The sequence below is a fragment of the Neopelma chrysocephalum genome, unplaced genomic scaffold (assembly GCF_003984885.1).
Source record: "Neopelma chrysocephalum unplaced genomic scaffold, ASM398488v2 Primary Assembly neopelma1_85, whole genome shotgun sequence".
Taxonomy (NCBI): domain Eukaryota; kingdom Metazoa; phylum Chordata; class Aves; order Passeriformes; family Pipridae; genus Neopelma; species Neopelma chrysocephalum.
In genome coordinates this window covers 4,210,859-4,234,790 of record NW_020897747.1, presented here as the reverse complement: position 1 = coordinate 4,234,790, position 23,932 = coordinate 4,210,859, and the positions used below count along the sequence as shown (strand labels likewise).

The window sequence follows — 23,932 nt, the reverse complement described above, 5'->3', positions numbered from 1 at the left end:
TAAATACATATTATAGTGAAACACTGTTGGACAGTGCTCCGTCATCAATCAGTCTGTGTTCTTGAGGACACTATTTTACAAGATACCTCCTTTAAGAATAAAGCCCTGTGTTGTAATGAATGTGTGCTAACTGATCCTCCAAGCCATTTGTAATTTTTTTATTTGTATCAGTGTCAGAGTTGAGCTTCTGTAAGAAATTTTTTGCAGTATTTTATTTGTAGTCTTCATTATTTCAAGTTAAGGACACAAAACTCTTTATGCACCCAGAGTCTGCGCTGGTTCGTTTATATCTCGTATTTTGTTAACATGTTACTGTGATTGCTAATTTTCATGACAATTGTTATTGTGCCATCAGTGCTTAATGGCAAGGCATCATTATTCAATGCTGGTCAATCAGGCACTAAGATATGTGCAAGACATCAGGCTGAACCCATATAGATGTCGTGCACTCCCCTGCTAATGAATGCAGTTTTGTAAAAAGGTTTAAACACGGTTGGCATCCTTAATGTAAGGTTTGCAAAAGCTTATTCGGGAACCGCTTTGTGTTTATACGGAGCAGATCTAAACATGGCACAAACAGAGTTAGACCCATTGTGTGTATGAGTGTGTGAAGCTATGGAGAAGGGGTGAATCATTTCGGGTTTTGAAATGTGGAAAGGCAGCACAATTTCTGCCATGGCGGGAGTGAGGGGAACAGATTTGCCAGGAACATCAGTGTTCAGTAATGCATGTGGGACCTGTTCTGCGAAGCAGAGGTTGCCGTGTGCGTCAAGATGATTCTCAAAAGTGGACTGTGTCATAAAGTTGGCACGGGCTGGAGGGACCCTCCAGCACACCAGTGGTTGGAGGTCAGGCATGTAGAAAGGTGGAGCAGAAGGAAACTCAAGAGGAATGGGATGTGCGTTTTGCATTGTGAGTCCTGAGTGCTCTTCCAGCACGTCAGTTAACATTACCCTTGCATCTGCTTTAGTTACGGTTTCTGTGTGGTTTTGCACCCAAATATTTCGGGCTGCTGTCCATAATAAACTAGATGGAACTTGGTTTAAAAGCACAGATTTTTCACCTCTTCTAACTCAAAGTAGAATGAGCCCTTGTGCTCCTAGAGCCTCGAGTATGAAAGGAACAGTAGACATTGGCTGTTAACGAGCTCCTGTGCACAGGGCTCCAGCAGAACTTGGTGTGAATTCAGTGCCTTAGCTGCATCGACTAAATGGTTAATTCATCTCATATCAACAGCACTATGATTCATAATGTAAACTTGAGGAATCCTTGATGTTTCAGTCACACATTCCTCTTAATTTGGCCATGCATTCTTTTAAAGCTACAGTGTGCTAACTTAATAAAATGCAGCATGCAAATGCACAAGTTTTTGCCTTCAGGCATTTTAGCCATGGATGTTTCAATGGGTGTCTTCTTTCAAGTATATATTCTTTTTTAAATTATTTACCCTGTAAACATGCTTTGCGTTTTCAAAGAAAAATCTGGGCTTCCTCATTCACCAGATTTTGTTGAATTTAAGGTGTAATAGAGATAAAAGCCCATCATCTGCTTCTTGCAAGCATGTTAGCCTTTGGGATTTTTTTGCAGTGAATGTTAGGCCCCATTTTCTTCTCCTTTGGTATTATCTCTCCCTCCCCCACTTAAATTCCTTGATGCTTTGCCTAGAGCAATACCCACTGGCAGTGTCTGGCTGTGACAGTACTATAGGCTTCCCTACAGATGGGTCCTGCCAATGCCAACCATTGTTCTACAACTGTGAGCTGGCTTGACTGTCTTGGATCACTTAAAACCTCCTTTCCTCTTCATTTGTTCTTTACTCTGAAGGGTCGCCCTTGCCTGTTGACTTTGAGATCTGAAATGTGCTGACACCTAGAACTTGTGTTCTCTGTCTGAGCAGCAGCTCCCAGACTTGGACTTAACAGGCACTATTAAGTCCACCTTGGGACCATTTTGCTGCTGCCAAACAGCTCTGTCATTCTTCTCCAAGCCCCATCCTTTGGGCAGTATGCAGTTAGTTTAATTTTACTTTCTCACTTGAAAGAAAACCAGTAAAACTCAATGTTATTCTTTTTTTTAAAGATATAAAATTAATCTTTAACTGTGGGCTTGAATATTAAAAGTATATAATGCTGCAATGTAGATTCTGTTGATAACATCCATCCTATTTCATGATTAATTTGTTCCTTTTAATATGATATTCTTTTGCTGCACTGTGCAGACTAATTCAGATTCCTAGAAATTGAACTTTGATATGTATTTCCTAGATTCACACCGTAAGTGAACCTTCAATTTGCAGATACAGGTGGTGGCATGCCTCAGTGTTTTCTTGACAGGGATTTTAGAGACATGGACACTGATTAAATAGTCTTACAATCAGGTGTGTACTGCCAGGGTATTAAAATAAAGCATTTGGGGGATTTGATGCTTTTTAAAAATTTTTCTTTAGTTTTACTTCTCAGCCAAAGCAATGATTTTTTTCAGTGGGCCAGAGATAGGAGGAGCTGATTTAAACACTCAGTATGTTATGTATGCCTTTGCCTAACTATGTGTTAGATTAAGCGAGTTTCACTCACAGTTAATCCTTTGTAAATTAGCATTATGGATGCCTTGGGGCCCACATCCCACAAATAAAATGGTTGTCATGCCAGCTGCACTGTGTATTACTTAAGGCTGAATGTTTTAAGAGTTTTCATGCTTTTAATCTATTTCACTGCTGAGTTTCAATTTTGCTGAGTGTCTTTTCAGGAGTGATGAGGGCTAGTGAGTAAATATATATTCTGGTTTTCATGCATTTGCCTGGGCAAATCGTTTGTTATCAGGTGTTTTGCAGAGAATGTCACACCCCGCTACAAAAGAGAAGCTTGTAAGTTCAGGTGTTAAATTGAAGTGCAAACCAACAAGAACCAAAAGCCCTTAATTAGCTTTATTTTGTTAGCCTGCTACACTTTTTTTTTTAAGGGGAAAAAAGGAGTGAGAAACATCCCTCCCTCCTCCTCATCCTTTTGGCAGAGTAAATATTGCCTGTTAAGTTTGAATTAGCTGTCATCACGAAAGAATTAATGCTGTGGTTGAGCCTTTCTAGTGAGGAAGGGAAAAATAAACGAGACAGATCTTAGTTCAGCTTTAAGTGATAAATGAGGACAAAGCAGCCCATTCATCTCCTGCTAGGAAAGTGGACACAAACACTAAAGCAGTTTTGCGGAAGACGTGTCAGCAAATGTGATCATTTTGTAACCTGTCAGGAGGATAGAGAGCTAGTCCTTTTAGAGTGTCACAGGGGAGGGTGTCTGTCTGATGTGACAGTTTTCATCCATCCATTTACTGCTTTTTCTTTAGGTGGGGGGTAAGCAAGGAGAGAGCTGGAGTTGGTTAAAACTGCATTTTTCTTTACACTTTCCAATATAATTTATATGTATATCCACCCGCATCCAAATGAAAAACGTTAACCAAGAAAAACTCCCCTCTGCTCTCTGGAGTTTCTTCTCTCTTTCACTGCGTGAAATATGCTCATTTTAACACATTACACTCCCTGTCCTCAGGTTGTACTCGGTTTGATGTTTCACAAAACACAGTTTTACCTCTTCTTACCATTGTTTGCTTGGTGAAGGCTTTGTTTTGGTTTGGTTTGGTTTACAGAAGCATGAGAAAAAAATAAAAATAAATATAACTTGGAGTGCTTTTGTTGCGTTTGGTTGTTGGAGTTTTTTTTGCTATACATCTCTAATTCAGATGGTAAACTTCATGTACAAATATGTTTTGCAAAAGTTCCTGTTTTGTGGAGAGCCTGTGAAAATATTCTTCCTTCTCTGTGAGAATGGAATAACAAACGCTGAATTCTTACAATCCAAAATCCTCCATAAAATGCCTCGAATTCTACTGTTTCTTCATTTAGTAATTTTATTTAACCTATAAATTTCAGGAAAAACCTGCAGTGATGTGGTGTCTGATTTTAGAAGCAGGGATTTCTCCCCAACAAATGATTGAAAAATATTAGGACTTTATACTTCTGGCATCTTTTTTATTTTCACTGATTTCCATTTTTTTATACTACATAGAAAATGTAACATTTGCCTATTACCATAAGTAAAGGTATGCTACAGAGACAGGAGATGCTTTTACAACATAAGCTTCACAGTTTGACACTTGCTTCTTTATATCATCCTTTTCTTCAAAACTATCTTTTGTACTTTTCCCTTGGTATTTTAGTACAAGTAAGTATCTCATTGACATGTGTTTCCTTGAAATCTTGTTCCTTAATAGTAAAATCCCTTGAAAATTAATACATTGTTTCTGTTCAGATTAAAAAAGCCGTAAAGATTTCAGAATGGTTTAAAAAAATATAATGATATTTACTATTACAGACCACCCTACTTGGGTTGCATTGACTGAGGACTAATTATTTCATTTGTTCTTAGAAGGTTAATAAATTTGAACATAAAGTATTTCATTTATTCTAATATGTGTATAAGTGTATACATAAATAGGAAAAGTCTACTCCTTTCCTGAATGAAAAAGTTGGATTTAAAAGCTACATAAAGAAATGTTTGGAAGCAGTGGAAATTGGGAGAAGTAAAAAATAATCAAGATACACAAAATAGTAGAGAAAATCCTGAATTTGTGGGCATGTGTCTTTTCTCCAGTATGTTTGTGTTCCTTGTTTTATGATTTTACATATATATTCTGCTATTTTGTTTTATTTTGTTTTATTCACTGGGGGTTTTTGTCTCTTCTGCTTTTTTCCAGGATCATCCAAAACCGGATTTTGATCGTTGTTCTGGCAGTCATCATCATCTTCACCACCATGATGGCTATTTTTTTTTCTGTCAGGGGACGCTGATATCTTTGTTCTTCACTAAACAGCAGCAAACTGCTTGTTCTCAGTAATTAAGACAAAGTGGTCACATGAATCATTCTCTTGCACTGACAGAGTCTCCCTCTCTTTTCCACTCTTCAACTCAGGTGCAAGTGGTGTAAAATATTTTGTATTATTGATGGCATAGCTGATGGCATGTGGGGCTATTATTTTCTTACATTTTTTGTCTTTATCTGAGTGTTTTCAGGATATTAATATTTGTTGGAGTGAGGGCTTGTTCTGGTATAAAAAGACTTAATGTGTGTTGAATTCAAGGCCAGACAATTAGTCTGTAAGTTGCCAGAGTTTAGCAAGGGAAGAGGGGTTTCTGCACTTTTCTTGTGCTATGAGGGGTGTACAAATATCAAGCAGTATCTGACTCTCTGTTATATAGCATATAAGTAAAGCAAAGACCAAATGACGTAGAAAGTGAACCTGTCTCCTATGACTAACTCCTGATCATGCATTATCGTAATAGATGTAACTTGGTTAAGAACAGTAGCCAGTTTTAGAAAGAGAGCAACCTTAGGATGATGTTTAAAATCTGATGTGAATCCAATACTCAATTTAACAATTTTTTTATTTAAAATTAGGCTTTCTTTTCTGCTTATTCAAAGCAATTCCACTTTCATCAAGATCATGAAAATGCATCACTTACCTAAAATGTAGTTGTGACCACAGCCCATCTGTTGAATCTCTTTTAAATCTTCCATTGTTGATATATGTACTGATAAGCATACACACTAGGCCCTAAATGAAGACATATAAAGATTCTTATCTATTTGTTGCTGATTGAAAAGAAATCCTAAGTAATAGTTCAGTGACAAATGTGTGATTATAGTGCATTAAACAAAAATCTAGATTTTTAATATTGGCCTGACTGTGTTGAGACTGCATGTTGGAAATATTTGAAGTGTATTAAATTCTGATGTGATATTCCCCTTTTTAAACAGAAACTGTAAAAATGTTAATTTATACATGCTTTTAGTTAATATAATATATCACAGTTTCATCTACCTGTGTGTAAATGAGCTGTTTCTCTTTTCCTATTGGCTGTGTTTCTCCTATAGACAGGTTAAGGTCATTTGGCTTATAATTAAGCTAACAATTCCAACAAAGGTCTATTGCTGGTGATATGATAAAGTAATTTTCATGATAACTTTTAAATTCATTATTTGCAATCCCTTACAAATATTACAAATTTAGAGGAATTTTAAGCCCTTGAACTCCAGCCATGAAATCTTTTCAGAAAGATATTCAAATAAACAAAAAGCTGCTGAGTGTTAAATTCCCCCCCACATTAGGCAGCACCGAATTCTCATGTGTGCCTTAGTATTTTTGGGGGTTTGGCATCCCTGTCGTCTCTGCTGACTTGCTGTGCTCCTTAGGAGCTGGTTTTGAGATAAACATCTGGGAGTTGATTTTAGCCCTAAATGTGTCCCCTGTTTTCTCTACATGGAAAAAACAAATAGTTAAAAGGTTGTGGTGCTGATGCCACATCTAAGACATAGAAAGATGGTGATAAATGTAGAATGAAAGGATGCACAGGAAAAATGTTATTCATTGAAACGAATTAAGTATGTATGGTCAGTTCTGGTGTCTGTGTATTACATGCAACTCACAACAAAGTTTAGAAGTGGTTTATGTGCCAGGTTTCCCTACCAGCTCATGTCAGTGGCTGTAGGATTGTGCTGGTACAAAAGTTCCTGGGTAATGCAGACCCACGGTTTCAGGAGGTGGTGTTCTGTGCAGCACAGCTCAGTCATGTTCAGCTCCTCACCTTGATGGCCCTGCACTGTCACAGGGTCATGGGACCCTCCTGGCCACCTCCTGTGGCATCCTCCCCTTTCATCCTTGTGAAGTGTGTGGCATATACCATGTGGCTTTCAGACACAGAAAGATTTGGGTGTTCAGCTACCAGCCTTCAGTCACAATGTGCACTCAAACTAAGCACTTTGGGTTGTGTAAGCAGAGCTCTCGCCGTTAGCTTCGAGTGATGGCACTGAGCTGACTTCAGACAAATTAGGATGAAGCCTGGCAGCATTAGGAGATATTTATCCTCTCCTCGGCAAATTAGGAGATGCATATTCTGTAAAGCAGAAAACTGTCAAGAAGGAAATCTTAAGCTCCGTCTGTTGCCTAGACATTCTCCGCGTTGCCTCAATAATTTAACTATCATGGGAATTGATTCATGACTACTGATCTTAGCAGTGACCTATGACTAGGTTTTGCCCTCTATCTAGCCACCTGCTGGAATCAGCAAAAAGCTGAAAGGAAGCTAGTTTTCCTTATCCCAGTATAAATCTAGGGCATAGTGTCACATCAGATACATCCACTCAGATAGAAATGAGGGAGAGAGAGAGACTGCCACGCAAAGCCTTCATCTTCACTTTTGATGAGCCCACCATCGCTATGTTTCTCTTGCTAACCTGTTAATAACTCCTCTGTGCCTGCTTTGCATCCTCGAGTACTCCCCACATGTAAAATAGTGCTCGAGTGGACATTACACTCTTCAAAACACGATATTACTCTTCACTCTCCCCTTTTTATCCAGCTCAGGAAGTGTGGGGGTGAGATGTACCAAATCCACACATTTTGGTGGGGACTGAGTGACTTCGACTGAGAACACAGCCCGAACCACCCACAGGTAGGGTGACACCCCCAGGTCCACACTTCCCCTGAACTAGTTTGGTTGCATCTATAGCACATCTCTGAATGAATCCAAGTGCTTACAAATGTAAACCTCAAAGAGCAAAATGTTTCTAATGTTGCCAGCCTTTGTGGAGAAATGACAAATTAAAAAACGCACGCACGGTGCTGTGTGCGAAATTCATCCTTGCTAAACAGCTGGGCTCACAGAATAAATAAACTAATTCTGCACTGATACAAAATCAAAAGCAATTTAATTAAAGACTCTTAAGTTTTAAAGGGTTTTAAATGCTATACGTTTTGGGGAAATATCAGAAAATGTAGCTTGACTGACGTCAGTTCTCATCTCTGGGATGGGAGGCCATTTGCTATTCTGTTTAAGGCAGGCTGGATTGTCTTATTTTGGAGCCAGCTTGGTGGGGGGTTTTCTTTGCTGCTGCTTCAGAGCTCTGAGCTTCAAAGGCTGAAATTAATGGTGAACAAAATTGTGCGGCTCTGACCATCCCATGCGGGGCAAACCCATCGAGGGTTATCATTAAGTAAAGAAATAAAGAAAAAAAACCCTGCCAGTTCCAAGAAAACCTCATCAGATAATGACCTCTGTGATTGGGTTTTCATTACCAAACAGCATCCAGAGATTGTCTGCCCCATAGAAGAAAAAAAAAAAAAGAAAAGAAAAAGCAACTGTGTCTCTCTCTCTTTCTCTCTTTCTCTCTCTCTCTCCTTTTTTTTTTGCACATCTTTTCTTTAAACCTGTCAGATCATTTCAGTATTTCAAATCCGAGGAAAACAGCCTGCCTGCTGCTGTATTTGAAGTTGTAATGGTGTCAAAAAGTCACGACTGACTGACAGCCGTCAGTCCCAGAGGAGCTCATTAAATCATAAAAACTTGACAAGGAAATAATTGAGCATCACTGGCAACTTGGCGCCTGTTTAGACGTTTTTATTTTCTTTCATTATTAGTCCCCACCATTACGTTCATTAACAAATTGCATTAAACAACTGTTAAGGGCTAATGATTTGTTTATCGCTTTTTTTTATTATTATTATTATTATTTAAACATTAGCTGCGTCATGTGGTACCTCAGCAGCCTCGTACTATCATCTGACTGAATATTTTTCCACTCAGAGCTCTGGGTACTGCTGGAATATGAAATAGATTATTCATTACCCTCCTCTTTGCCACTGATTTGGTTTCATGTAGCGTCTTCCACAGAGAAAGATGAAAACTTGTCAAAAATAGGTTATATCTTATTCTAAGGGCAACAATAGCAGCAGGTACAGGCACACTTTAATATTTAATTAAGGCTGATGTTAACCCCTTTAAATGACTTTAGCTGTGAGTAATATTCAAGTGCAGAAGAGAAAAATAATGGTACTTAATTTGCAAACTGTACAGCAGGCATTCATCTTCGAGTTACTAGCAAATTTATAGAATAATTTTAAATAATGAAATTTCCAATCATAAATATTTATGTCCACTTTTTTTTTTTTAAAAAAAGTCGTAAATGAACCACTTTTGCACGCATCCTAAATAAAAAAATCCATGTCCCTTTCTTTTTTTGTTTTGAACTGCACCACTCACATTTCAAAATCTGGTAGGACTTTGTAGGGGGGAAAGAGCTACATGTGGATCCCCAGTAAAGTTGTTAGCTGCGGTAATGACTTGCATGGTTCTGTTTTTAGCAACTTGACAGCTTATGATAAACTTCAGGAGGATGTGGGCTCAGGCTTCTTTTTTTTTTTTTTGGAGGGGACAGCATGTGTTTTGGCATTTTTTTTGTTTTTGTACAAAACCATGTTTTGGTTTGAAACAGATAAAAATAACTGCTACTTTTTATAGGAGAAGTATTTATCTCTAAGTATATTTTCTCTGTGTAGTTTCAGTTGTAAATAATCCTCTTACGGAAGGAGAAGCTTCAGGAGAATTTTAAGATGGTAAAAAAGGAAACAGTCAAAGGCAGGGTACATGTTAGGCTTCCTTTGCTTTATAATAGTCAGTCTTTGATCTTTTCTTACTCAATACATCTGAATGCAGTTTGCATTCAGCATTTACGGTGGGTCCCTATGTAGGGCTGATGGCAGAGACGGCGAGCGAGGTGTGATGACGTATCGTGGGATGCTGCAGAGCAAACCCTAGTCGGCAAAGCTCCCTCGCGCTTCCTTGGGATAATTTGTCACTTCTGGAGTCACGTGGGGGAAGAGGCATGTAGCAGGTGAATATTTTATCAACTACTCCCTGGCAATGGGTGTTATCATATGCCTTGAACAGCCTTTGGCCGCAGCGGCCAGAGCAGCACACTGGCTCCTTGACGTACCCACAGCCTGACGTGGGTGCACTGTCCCGGCTCTGTGCGTGTCAGGAAACAGAGATGCATGGTGAAAAGCATTTTAGCATCCTCAACTGCCGTGCTTTATTTGTCACACTTAAATAATGAAGGCATCTACAGGAGAGGGAGGGGAAAAAAGAACTTATATACTGAGAACCAGTGAACTTGTGCACTCTTTATCCCTTCATCCAAACAACTGCCTTTGGCATGAATAACGGCTCAGCTGATACCAAGCTCCATATTGATCTGTTGCTCCAGAAGGTCTGCTGGTAGTTCCTTGGACTTTTCCTGAAGGTATGGGCCGTAACAGGTCGGTACTGTTGGGACCTATGCTTCTATCTCCATCTCATGCCAGACAAGTTCAACAGGGACAGACCCAGAAAGGGGGAGCTCCCAGCCCTCGGTCTGTGCAGCTCTCTGTTTCCCATAAACACATAGACGTGATTACCTCTTCATGTCAGAAAACCTGCTTGAGGGACTGTTGTGCCCAAGTATAAGTAAAATGGTGTCTGCAGTTGGAGAGGCATCCTGGAGTGGATCTGAGAACAGTCTGCTTTTCCCCAGGCAGCAAAAATTTTTTTAAAAACTCTACGTAACCTACAAATGCTTCTTATTCCGTGGGGTAGGCTAAGTGTGAGGAGCTGTATTATCCACAGGTGGTACCTCCCCACCATGCAGGCACTGCGGTGTTTTGGTGAACTGCTGCAGACTTATCTTGCAATTCTGGGAGTGCAGCCTGGGTGCTCCCTCGGTGCTTTTAGCCTTGGCCTTATCACAAGAAGAGATACTGGGTTGTGGTGGTGGTATAACTGATGAAGGATGTAGAGTCTGCCAGCCAAGGTTTCCAGTGAGGCCAGTGCCTGTTCATTAATGGGATATTCAGGAGCATGAAAGTGAAAGGGTTAGCTGGATGTCTGTCCTGCCACAGAGCACTGTTGGAAAGTGAAAGTTTTACACATTTTAAAGGGTCCTAAGCAGTTCAGAGCCATTAAACACTGTACAGGAAAGCAGCCTGTCCCTGCTGTCCTGTGGCCAGAGAGGTCAATAATGCTGCCAAGCCTGCATTGCCAGCGTTATGGTGCGTGCTTCCTGCTGGCTGCCATGTTGTGACTGCTCTCCTGGACCAAACCCAAAGAAAACCTTCTATTGCTGCTTCTTTGTTCAGTTGCATTCTCCGTTCAGACCCATGACCTTGTCCAGTCAGCACTGTCTCCAGTTAACATGATCTGCTTCTGTGGATTTAATGAACTTTCCAGTTCTCTTCTGCACCCAGCTAAGTAACATTGCCTCTTGCCTGAGCTGCATGCCTTTCCTGCATGCATTTGTCTGTATGTTCTCCTTTTACTGACACTACTTGAAGGAGTTGCAGCCAGGCATGCCTACCAAAGCAGCAAAAAAATACCCTGTGAGTTTACCACAGCACTAGAAAATTGCTTTTAAGTAAAAATAGTATTTAGCCTTCTCTTCTTAGTAGAAACATGCTTATGCCTTTGCTCTGTCTCATTTGATGAATTTGTCTTCCCATCTCCTGCTAACTTTGAGACTTTGACCAAATTCAGGCATATGTAATAGACGAGCAGAGCACTCAAAAATTCCTATTGGTTTCAGGAAAAAAAGCAGCCAAGGGGAGAGACATCCCACTGGCATCCCCACCAAGAGAAAGGCTGCAGCTTGACATCCACCCAAATTGGACACTACCTGGGAGGGAGAAATTATAAATGCCTCTCTCCCCAGGAAAAGCTCACATCCCATTTAGATACTAGAGAATCCAACCCCGAGGAAACAAGGCCTCATTAGTGTCATTGCTGGAGGAACTACTTAATTAAAGGACAACAGAGTTGAGAGCATTGTTATGTAGGCCTTTGTTCCTTACACCTGGTCATTTCCATTGATGTAAAATGTCATCTTTCTGATCTGGTGGCATTTTGCACCCATTTTAGACAAGTATTCCTGACCAGCCAAGGAGGTGCAGAGCAGGGAAGAATCAGACCTTATTACTGAGGTAATTATAGCCTCACCTAACCATCAGGCGAAGGGTGTACACCTCTATTAGCCAGTGCTCCTACAAAGAGAACAAAGGCTGGCTGCAAAGTGGGAGCCACCCAAGGAGCATCCCTGTGTCCAGCTACACCACTCTGGGGCAGCAGACACGCTGGGGAGGTCATGACCACAGGCTCCCACATCACCCAGTCTCCTGCTTGCCTTCCTGGCTTTAAATCCAGCTTGGCTTAGCAACATTGGTGAAGGCCATGAGGTGGGGAGACTAAAACAGGGAACAGTACCATCACCAAGGAAATCAGCTCAGTTAAAATGCTAAAGGAGGTAGGGGGTGGCTTTCGAAGATTGTCTCAGCAACTAGCCTAATTCTATTTTCAAAAGCCACTGTTGAGTGCTTTTGAAAATTTCATCCTAGATGCTTGGCTCAAAGACCTTAACCAAAGATTTATTTTTTTTCTCTGCTATATGAAAGCTAAATATAAACCGACTTTATTGAACAAAAACCTAACAAAACCCCTGTTGCAGGTCTAGAAAAATCTTTACTGAGAAAATCAAATTATTGGAGACCAGCATCTGAAGCGTCCTTCAGGTTTGGATGCCTCTTGTTTTGTATACGCAGTTTGGCATACAAAAAAAAAAAGTATTTCTAACAGCAAATATTTGCTTTCTGTTCTTTTTGTCTTCTCCTTATTTGCCTTTTGTACTCCTGCCCTCAGAAAATCAAGACCTGAGTGTCTCCAGATGAGCAGTTCAGGTTGCTTTAGATCACGTGGATTAGTCTATTTTACCCATACAAGTAGGTGCATATGTGTGTCTCCTGTTTGAACAGCGTCTTAATGACTTTTCCACTGATGGGCTGTGGACCACAGGCAAGTAATAAAGTTGGTCTGTGCCTCAGTTTACCTACCACAACTTCATTAATGCTAACCTACCTCACGAGGTGTTGTAATGTTTAATATATTGTGTGCTCTGTAATCCTTGGATTAAATGTATTATGTAAGTGAAAAGCACCCATTTGATGTGTATGTAAATGCTGCAGTATTATAGGTAGGAGGGTCATTTGGGTGTAAGTGTAATACAAGTGCTGGCAAAAGGCAAAAGGGATTCCATTGTATTGACTTATTTTTAAAGAGCTTTTTATTTACTCAAATGCTCTGGACACCCAGAAAGAGAGACATTCCTCACTAAGCAGCTCTGCTGTTTCATCTGTCTTGGAGTGCTTTGATAAATGGATTGAAACTTGTCAGCTTTTCCTGTAGTTTCTGAGACTCCCTCTGGAAACTCTGTTGAAATGTTATTATTGTAACTTCTTAGAGGACTACTTAATGAATTGTAACAGATATCCCTGCGAGTCCTGCAGATGCTGTGAGGACTGCACTTCCTCCCCTTCCCACAGCAGAAGCAAACCAGTGCCACCACAAACACCAGGCACAGAGTGCACGTCCCCGGCCACCAAAGCAGCTGGTCTCTCACAGGGACAACACTTCTTACCTTCATAAGGCTTCATCCCCAGCCTTGTGTCCAGCTGCATGATCAGTCTAGCTCCAGGGACATTGAACATAGCCAGATGTTGCCCTTTGAGTTGGAGATTAATTTTATCTTTTAAGAAGAAACCTTAAGAAGGATGACAATTGGTGTGGGTCTAGGTCTGTGTTGGCTGATTTCCTCTGTCTCTAGGATGAGATGTTGTAGTAGTGCCTGAACTATCCTGCAGCTTGGACTGGTGACTTGGACAGTCTAAACTCGCACTACCCATAGGTCCTAGCTGCCCTCAGAGCAGCTCTTTCTCAGACAGACAACAGTTACATGACATTACCACATGGACAGATGAGATGAATGGAGGGAGCAGTAAGTGTGGCACCTCCTCTGAAGCACAGGACTGACCCTTCAGGGCCATTAGATCTGCCTGAGGAAATCTGCAGAAAGGGTGGTCAGAGGTGCCTGACAGGGACACGTGTGTAGCATGGAGCTAGAAAGCAGAAAGAAGTCAACCACGATGAGGTCATCTTGAACCCCAGTAATGTCCTATCCTGTTGCATCCTGCAGTGGAGCAGTGGGATGCCTTGGTGACTTCTGATTTCCTACCTCCAACTTATTCAAAGGAATCTTGCTCCTCCTCTGCTCTCTCCAGAGCAGGGGTGGTGTGACCACTAATATACTTGGTTTGACAGCTTGGTTGCGCTGGGTAGGCTCAAAGATCCTTGTCCTGGTGCAATGGTCACTTGAGAGTTTATGTTTTTTCATTTTTTTTCTATTTTTTTTTTTTAAATCTTCTCGCTGAGTTTCAGTTGTTTTTGTAAGAATACAGAATTGAGCTGTTGATATTCACGTTGTCATGAAGTGCAAAATGGCCAACTGCACAACCCCCACAGCATCACCAGTTGTGCCCCATGCCCCACATGGTTCAGCTGGCAGGTGCCCACCATAGACAGTGCTGCCCATCTCAAGCCTGAAAAATAAGAATGTGCCTTCCCTTGGCCTCCAAACATGAACTTGGGCCATCCTGAGTGAGGTCTTGAGGAAGAACGGGGGGGGGAATTTTGGAGGAGGTCCTGGTCAGTGTGATGTAGGATCAGAACTATGAGGTGGCTGTGTATAGGCCACCTCTCCCCAGTGAGGCCTCAGAGGTGCCTCCATTGCTCTCAGCACATTGAGACCATCTGTGATTAATCTCAGCCTTTTATTTCACTTTTTATTAATATTTTGCATATTAAAATTTGTGTAGGCAGCCAGAAGAGAGCAGCATCTACACAATACTCGATGCCATGGAGAGGATTAGGAATCAGTGGCTCAGTTCATTGGGACCTAAACTGGGGGGCTGTGAGGGTGGTAAAGTGTCCTTTCTTTACACTACATTTTAAAAGTACTTTCAATTTCTTTCTGTGTGCCCTTGCTAAAATACATCTATGACCAATACTGCTTTGTGGTCTCAGCTGATAGCTTCAAAAAATTAAATATAACCAGGGTTACCTTGGACTTTTTGCTGAGCTGTTCACATATGCTTTTAAAGTTTCTTCCCTCTTCTCAACCAGTCCAAACCTATAGGTTCCCGTACCTAGGTACATTGACATCAAAGTAAGAAATTATTTTCAAAATAAGGACTAGTGAATTGGGAATTTTTCAGCTGCCCTTGCATGAAATTCCTCCAATATTTTTAATCACAGTAGGAACGCTCTGTGCAGGAATCAAACCTGCTAGAGTTACCTCTGTTTACTCCTCCCAAAATGAAATTATCCATGTCCTCTTGTCCCTCGTGAGATCCTGGAGGAAACTGTCTGTGCACACACATTGACACATCCTTGGTGCATTCCACATGAGCCAGTGAAATTACACCAGAAATATGAATTTAGCCCACACAGCATGTGTGTGCTGTGCTGTCCGTACAGGGCACACACACACCCCCCAGCAAACCCTCCCATTTAAATTTCAGAATAAGCCGTTCAAGACAGTCCTGTGTGATTCCCTTCATGACTGTGTTCTGTATACGCTTCTTGAAAATGAATGGGTATTCTATGAATTTTACCACTTTGCAAAAATATTTGACATGGGTTAGTTGTTTTGAGTATTGAGGTTTTTGAAATCTCAGTAATTGTCATGATTACTGTGTGTAATAGAAATTAGAAGGATGCCTGGGTTTTGGCTTTGAAGCTACCTACTTCTAAGAGGATATTTTTTAAGTTTTCTTTTTAAGGTGCTTCTTTGTGCCCCAGCTAAACTTTCCTCAGATTACGTGTTAGCTATCATAGCTGTTCTATAGTTAGATTTTAATCAGCCTCGGTACACAGTAATGTTAAACACCGAAAGAGCTACTAATTAATCGCCTTTCTGTATGTAACAGAGAGATAAATATCCATCCCAGAGGAATTGTAATTTCATGGTTTCTAATGATGGTTAGATTACATTATCTGGATCACTTAGGCTGTGGGTGTCATAAAAAATGCTCAAAGTCATTTATATTCAGTTTAATTTTTTTTTTAACTTTGTAAGCCTGAGAAAATAATGCGGTGTTAGCAAGTCTGTTTCATATTTTAGTTAAATATACCTTTGTTGCACTGACTGAATGGATTCAGATGACAGTGACAAACTCAGTTCTTTTCTATTTAACATGCACCTTCTCCAATCAAATTAACAATGTACAAATCTTCATTGGGCTCCTGCAGAAGAGTCTGTTGAGTTCCTCAGCGTTGTTGAGCTTTGAGCAAAGATTCTCTTTTTGGATGTCGGTTTGCAATGAGTGTTTTCTGCTAATTCTTGTATGTTCTGTGAAGTTTCAGTTGTCTGCCTTGAACCAAGAATTAACTGGACTTTTGGGTTGTATCAGGCTGTGGCTCAAATAAAATAATACAATCAGACAGCAGTGCGAACCTCTCATTTTCCCCTCCCCACTTCTAACTGATTGGAGTCCACACAACTTGGGCTCCTGCACATCTGCATCCACATCACACTTAAAATTTGGTAGCTACAAGAATATTAAAAATAAGATCCTACTCCATGTGTATATTGTAATAGCTAATAGTTGCATATTTTGAAGTTCTCCTCATTCATATTTAAAAGGCTGAGTCTTCTTTGAACTGCTGTGTTGGAGGGGGAAGTTAATTGTTTCTGAATGAGGATGATACTCCCTTTCCATATCAATTATGTGTACTGCTCCGAATTATCAATAATGCTTATTTCCAAACTCCATCGTTTGCAGTTTCGTGTGTGCTTGCAGAGAGTTGCCCAGGCTCCAGGGCTGCAGCCCCTTCCTGCATCCACTGAGAACCAGAGGTGGGAGGGAACCCCAGAGGAGGAAGGTGAGATAAAGAAATGCAATATATTTCCAAGAGAGAGTTTGTCATCAGTTAGCTAAAATTGCTTCTGAAGTTTTGCTGGCAACTGTTTTACATGTCTGCCTTAGTGACGAAGGAACTGTACTGTCTTAATAGAGAACTCCAGAACTTCAGAAGGGTTTCTCCTTGTTTGAATGCACAGCACAATGAATTTGTACCCACAGAGCATTCACCACTTACATTTCAAAACCTACAGCACACTAAACGTGAAACTTTTGTTCAAATTTCAAGGATTTTGATAGCCCAAGTGAATAGACACTGCCTATTGATTTTTCCCTTACAATGACTCTTGGATAACCTATTTTCTCATTTATTTTTAACGACAGCTCATGAGATTTTACAGCAATTCTGCCCAACCTCCTAATATCAAAATCCCTCCTTGACCCTGAAAATTGTAATTCTGCTATAGATCACAGCTGCTGAATATTACCTTTTACTAAGCTGGTTAAATAAAATATGTCCAAATCACTAGATCCCACAGGCCATGACTGCAATTCTAATTATACAGGGTCTGTATTTCTGCTCAACAGTACAGAAAAGCACAGCTCTCTCTGAGTCCACACCAAAGTGTGGGAATCCAGAATATTGGTTCTAGTTTTGAATTTAAAAAAAAAAAAAGTTACAGTACTCTTCAGTGATTTTCCTGTAAAACTTTTACAAGGGAACCAAACCCTTTTGATGTGTTCCATACAATAAAATGCTGTGTAAGTCTGGAGGACAGAAGCATGTGGCGAGAATTTTCTTGTGTCTGGGGGATGGGTGTATTTGATGTGTATCCATTCAAAATCAAAAATTGGAAAAAAAAAAAGAAAAAGAAAAAAGAAAAAAAAATCTCACACTACTCTTAGGCTGCATATTCTACACAATAGCTCAGGAAACCAGTGTAAGGAAACTAATTTTGGCCATTAAACGTATCCTTTCCCCTCCCACTGCTTATTCAAAGAGTGATCACATGCTCCCTGCTGCAAGTTACACCTTTATAGAATTTAGATATGGAAGAAAACTATTAGATTAGCTGTTCTACCTACTGATGTGGGATTGTTCCCTGGAGAACCTTATTCATTAGTGCATCACTGCCTAACCTTGTGGGCACACTGTGCCAAGAACATCTTGATTTTGTTCTGCTTTTTCCTCTTGTCCTTTCCTTCTGGTGCTGAGAGCGGCTGAGGGGGTGATTTGGTGAGGAGAATGGTGGACAAGGTGGAATTCTTTAGCTTCATAGTCAGGCTGGTGGTTTGGATGCTTGAGTGTGTACGTACTTATGTGGATGACTAGTTTGTATACTTTTTTAATTAGTATCCAAGTTCAGAGGACTAGACAGGGCATGATCTTTTTCAACATAATTCACTGAAAGATCTTCTGGAGCCCAGTGGTCTCCTACGGCAAATTACCTTCATGGCTTGCCCTGCAGTGTCTCAGATCTAGCTTCCATTTTACTTTCTGCTTTCGCTCTTTTGTGAGCAGATAGAGCCAAACTTTTAATTGCTTGTCTGCCAGGGAAGGCAGCTTGGCATTTTGCTGCTTTTCCAGGACAGAAAGTTTTGTTCTTTGGTCTGACCCCATAAAACTCTGAGTTTTCCAGGGCAGCACTGGGTGCTTGGCACGCCTCACAGTTGTGCCTGGTATCGGGGCGCTTTCAGTTGAGTTTCCTACTGCAAACTTTTCTTCTCAGAGCTTCACTTGCACCTTTTGTCCTAGTGAGGACTTCAGCACCAGCCCCTTCTCTGGGGTCAGCCACTCGTGATTTAGTAGCCTGATTCAGACCCACTATTGAAGCACCTCCAGTCCATCACTTTAGGCAAGTTTATTTGTTCCTACCATGTGGGAGCTGCCAGCTCTCCCACATTCTGGGGCCCTGTGGGTATGAACCCTGCACCACACTGCAGCTTTACCTTTCCTCCATGGGCCACCCACACTTGCACTACACCCTCCAGGCCTCTGCAAGGTCCCCAGAGCTGGAACCAAGGTCCAGAGAGGTCTGACCACAAGCAGACATCTGCTGACCCCAACAGGGACCACCATGAGACCTGCAGAGCCCAGACCAGAGACAGGGAGCCATCGCCACACAGGATACCCTGCATCCTTTGGAGATGCACTTCCACTTTGTCTGGGGACCTGGTCCTTGGAGCTTCCCTTCTGTTTGTGGAGCCTGGAAAAAGTGGGGGAAAGGGAGGGGAGCAAAGGTGACCACTTCCATTCTGCAGTTTCAAAGTTCTGGTTTCCGCCCTCAGACTATAATAAATGGCTGCTGAGTTACTTGACATGGAGCTAAAGTCTGTAGGGTGAATTTTCAGAGCAACGCAGAGGAAATTATATGCACAATTACTGTTGTTAACAGAGCCTGGGCATGTAACTCCCTGCACAGCAGGCTGGAAATCTTCCCCATGCATGTTTAATGGAGTTTGGGTTGCTACAATCCTGGGGCTGTGTCCCTTTTCTAATGTGTACTGTCCTGAATGAAACAAAGCAAGTACTGAATGTAAAAGATTTTATTTTGCTGTTAAAATAAGATTTTCTTGATCTACAGCCTTCCTCTAATGCCAAAGCACTTCTTCCATCAGTCAGTGATCCCTTAACCTTTCTGTTCTGTGAGGAAAAAAAAATCATTTATTTATTTATTTTTCTCCTTCTAAATGTGTTCCACGTAACGTGCTCATCAATGTTCATACAAATGAGTATATACATGTTCATACAGGGAGTGCAGTTATTCTAGTGATGGATGTTGTTGAAATAGGTGTAGGTCGAAACACAGAAAATATCTGTCTAAATCTTAATGAGCAAATGCTTCTGAGTAAATAATGTATTTGTACATCCTCATAGGAAAATGAATTATATGTGTCATTTCACTAATCAGGCATGTATTTCAAATGTCTCCCTACTCAGGAGGTTATTAATGTGGTATTTAAACTTCAGTACATTGTACACTAGAAAAGGTCTGTAAATTTGGGATTGTCTTTTGCTTCCATGCTGTTTATTTAGTTTTATGTGCCATAATTGTTTTTCTTTCCCATGAAGAAGGTTATCAACTTCTGCACCTAGATCAATTCAAATGGTCTTTAGTTATCTTCCATAAAAATTAAATTACTCCTCTAAACTAACAGTTTTGCGGCTGCAAGGAGCTTATATTTACAGTTGTGCCATCTCATTGACTGAAATATTCTTCTACCACACTGGGCTTGACTCTCCAGCTTTCTGCAAGGTCTGAAGGCAGAAGGCAAGGTGCTGTAAACCAAGACTAGAAACACCGAAGTAAAAACACATACACATCAAATATATACATATAAAAGTACATCAAATACATATACAAGTTTCTAAAAGGTTTCAATCACTCTAAAATTGCACATGATTGCTCTTAGGCTCCCCAAAATGCTTTCATCTAAGAGCAGAAAAAAGTGTAGTTTTAAAAGCATTGTTGGGGCATGTCTAATAGATTTGTCCAACTCTCTCTGTCTTGATATATGCAGGATGGTTGATTGTATTCTCCTTAGCACAGATCTTGAAACTGTAAATACATTTTTGAAGTAAATAGTCACAATAACTGCTTAATGAAGTATCACACACCAGCAGTTCTGAATAGAAAAAAAAAAAAGTTCAAAACTACTGTGTGGTGTCTCTTTTTACTGGAAATGGGCTTTTACTTTTAAACTTCTGTTGTATTTGGAGACAAGCAATCCCACTGAAAATGATACCACTACTAATAGGGAACATATTATCTTTCATGTGGGTACTTTTTTTCATGTTTAAGGTTTCTTTGTTATTATCTCAGTAGCAAGACTCTCCACAGTCTTAGGCAGAAAATCAAAATATGCCTTAAAGCAATAATCTTTTAATAAGTATCAAATGTCTTTCAATGAGATAAAAGAATTCTGTAGTGTGCTTATATACACATACCCACACACATACACTTACTTCACCATTAATCTTATTTTATACCTTTTCAACAATATTTTTGGGAATATCATGGTTTTTGTTTTTTCTTTCTTAACCAAGACTAAGCCCTCCTCATAAATCTTAGATAATTGAACTTCTAAATGCTATTAAAAATTTTGTTGAAATTGTTTTCTCCCATTGTTGGGCCTCCTTGTCCTGAGGACTTTGGGACATGTTTCCATCAGCCGAAACAGGGATGTTACTCCACACTTCTTTAAGACACTAACTTGAAGACGTTGGGTATTCACAGGGTGGAGGGTATTCACACAGACAAATTCAGAGGAGGTGCTGGGAGCATATGTAACTCTGCTCATGAACACTGGAGCACTGGGCTTCATCATCCAGGCCCAGACTTGTCCCACGTAAATTTTGTTCTTATCTGGAGAAATGAAATTAGAAGGTTAGTGAGCTGAGGTCTCTTCTCTAGGCATCAAAGATACAAGAGCAAGATCCCTAAAATTAGGCTGAGGACATGCCCTGCCAGATTCCTGCCAAGGAGGACAGGGATGAATGCAGCCGACAGGGTTACTCTGCAGGGGGAAGCAGAGAAGGTCTGGATGCCACTGATGCGGGGCACAGGTTCCTTTGCTAATCAGGGGAAAGAACATTGCATGCTCTTAACTCTCATCCAGCCTTAGACTTTGTCCTGTTTGTTGAGAGGAGAACATTTATAGTTACCTGTGTCCGACGTCGAAATGCAGGCTTCTCAGCCCCACCCCTCCCCTGTGACTGGTGTGTGAAGTGCAGTGCTCACTGGGTGCTACTGGAGGGCACCTACTTTCTGCTCAGAGGTGAGAACCTGGAGTATTTCCACCCAACAAAAAGTAAGCGTGCAGGAGAGGAGGTGCTGCCCTGCAGAGTGCGGAGCTGCTGTATTCTCCAGTCATTTAAGTGGGAAAAAGATGGATCTTTTTGCAAAATGGTGCCTCTTGCACCTTGGCTTCAGTGACAGCCAGCTGCAAGTTGCCTACATGCCACAGGTTAGGTTGTCAAAGTTGTTCTCTTCCCTAATGCTCCTTATGACAAATACTCCTAATTGCTTCTTCCTTTCATACTTTTCTGTGCCTCCTGGCTAAGACATCCGTCTGTAGCCTTTATGGTCTGTCTTTCAAATCTTGGCCTCAGTTGTGTCTATCTGTGTTTTCTGTTTCTTTCCAGCTCGAGCATCCCCTCCCTGTCTCCCCATCCCTCCGTGCCTGTGGAGCAACACGTGGGCACCTGCCAGCTGCTGCAGAGACCGAGCTCTTCCCACCTTTCCCAACAGCTGAGTGTCATGTTGCCCCGTGTTTCCTATACCTTGTGCATAAAGATGCACCACTTCCCTCTCTTTGAATAACCCAAAGCATGCCTGCCACACTGAATCAGGAAATAGAAATGCCATCACCAGCCACTGAGGGGAAAATGCAGTGAAAGGAAAAAGAAAATTAAGCCAAACATGGTTTCTCTCTTTTTATGGAGATGAGTTCAAATTTCATACATCCTGAGCCTGACCTCCCTAACATATATGGTGGTGATAATTTGAGTTGCGAACTCATGATTACTTATTTAAGAAATCTACATACTAGTGTTGCAAGAAGGAGACTTTGAAGGCCTTTTAAGTATCTTTCTCATTAATTTACTTAATCCTCTGATCTTGCCTTCTTTTAAGTTGTTTATTTTTAAAAGAAAGACAAAAGTGAGCTAGTAAGCTTTGTTACTAAAAAAGTTTTTAAAACTGTATGTGATACAAAGTAATTAAGAGAATATAAATATAGCTGTAAACCGTACACAAACACACAGAGTTGGTGTGCTGGGAGAGCTTCCTCCACTGACTTTAAGGGGAAGCAGTGGGCAGAGTAGTAGAGTACAGGTAGCAGACCTCTACCTCAGCCAAAGCAAAATTTTGCTTTCTAATGTTTATTCAATATTTTCAAATGCTACAAAATACCAAAATAAAAGGGGTTTTTGTAGCATAGAAGGTGGAACCGAGTACTATATCTGATGAGAACTACAAATTTTTCACGTTATTTTTTGTTCTACATTGTTTTATGACAATTTTCAAAAGATTCCCTGATGTTTCAGATTCCAGAACTTCAGGGTGCTCTGCTTGGGAAGTGTAAGGAGACTTCTTCTTCAGAAAGTAAGTTGCTCAGCCATCTCTGGAAAGCAGGTCCCTCCACAGTGCTCAGCACCCAAAAAACAAAACCACCAGAGGCACCTAAACCCATTCTTTTCTTTTAAAGATTTTACTCAGCTAACTGGGACAGGGCAGGCCTGAATTTTGGATGAAAGAAAACTTAGATGAGCAGGGAAGCTGCTCCCCAAGGACTGCATCCTCAGTGATGCTATGAGCCAGCAACCCCCGTAGCTTTCAGCATCTCTCATGATCAGACTAGAAGTCTTTTGCCCGAGGCTGAAAATATCTTCCTCTCTAAAACTAAAGTGATGTTGGCTGTGAGTTATGATTAGTAATAGAGTCCATTTGTGGTGAGGTGGGGGGAAGGGGAGATAATGGACCCAGAATCATAAGACTTTATATACTTGGCGTATTTCCAAACAACCAAGGAAGACTGCCCTGGTCTGGGGAGTTCACTGATTGAGGATGAAAACTAGGAGAGAGCACAGGGAGAACAAACAAGCAAATTGTATGTAAGTAGTTTGCAGTCTTTATAAGTGGCATAATTGAAATACAGCATGTTGAAGGATAAGCTCAGGGAGTTACACTGGCTAAAAGGCCTCCTGGAAGAAAGATCAAGATTACTGGGGTGTCAGGAAAACAAATCCGAGCAAGCATACTGGCAAAACAAAGTGGGAAGATGTCCAAGTGCCTGCTCAGAGCATCAGCACCCAACTCCTCTCACCCACAGAGAAAGATGATGGCAGCACAGTGATGCTGACAACGGTGTCAGACCCTCATCCGTGATCAGCTCTTACCAGCATGTCTGGGTGAGCTGCTGAGTGAAAACGTTCCAAATTTGGAGGCCCCAAGAGGGGGTAAGTTGTGTTTGGCCAGGCTCTAATTGCATCCTTGCATTACTATGCAATTAATTGCTGCCGTGGTCTGCTGGAGAGGAGGGAGTGTGCCAGCTCCATTCCTGGGCAGCCCTAGAGGCTGGAGGAGCTCACGGCTCTCGCTCCAGGGGGTGACCTACTCGGATGGCTCTGCAGCTCTGCTGCCAGCCCTGCTGGCAATACCGGTCTTCCCAGGATGATGTGCTTTCCTCCTGCAGTGTGGTTCTCTTAGCAGGCATTAAAAGTTTCAGAAATCACATAGAAAATATAGGACAAGGAGAACACATAGATTTTTTCACTGATTTCATGTATCTTAGGGAAGAGATGACTAGAGAAAAAATGTGAGCACAGTT

General features: G+C 41.0%; 1 protein-coding gene across 4 annotated transcripts in view; it reads left to right on the top strand.

The window, feature by feature from the left end:
• VTI1A (vesicle transport through interaction with t-SNAREs 1A) overlaps positions 1–16,178 on the top strand; it is a 273,725-nt gene extending 257,547 nt beyond the window's left edge. For 2 of the 4 annotated variants that reach the window (XM_027692101.1, XM_027692100.1), the window contains one exon: positions 4,744–16,178. In XM_027692101.1, coding sequence (XP_027547902.1) covers positions 4,744–4,837 — 94 coding nt within the window. In that variant the 3' untranslated portion in view covers positions 4,838–16,178. The remainder of the gene's footprint in view (positions 1–4,743) is intronic. The other 2 variants (XM_027692103.1, XM_027692104.1) reach the window with 1 other exon arrangement.
• The last annotated feature ends 7,754 nt before the right edge of the window (positions 16,179–23,932 follow it).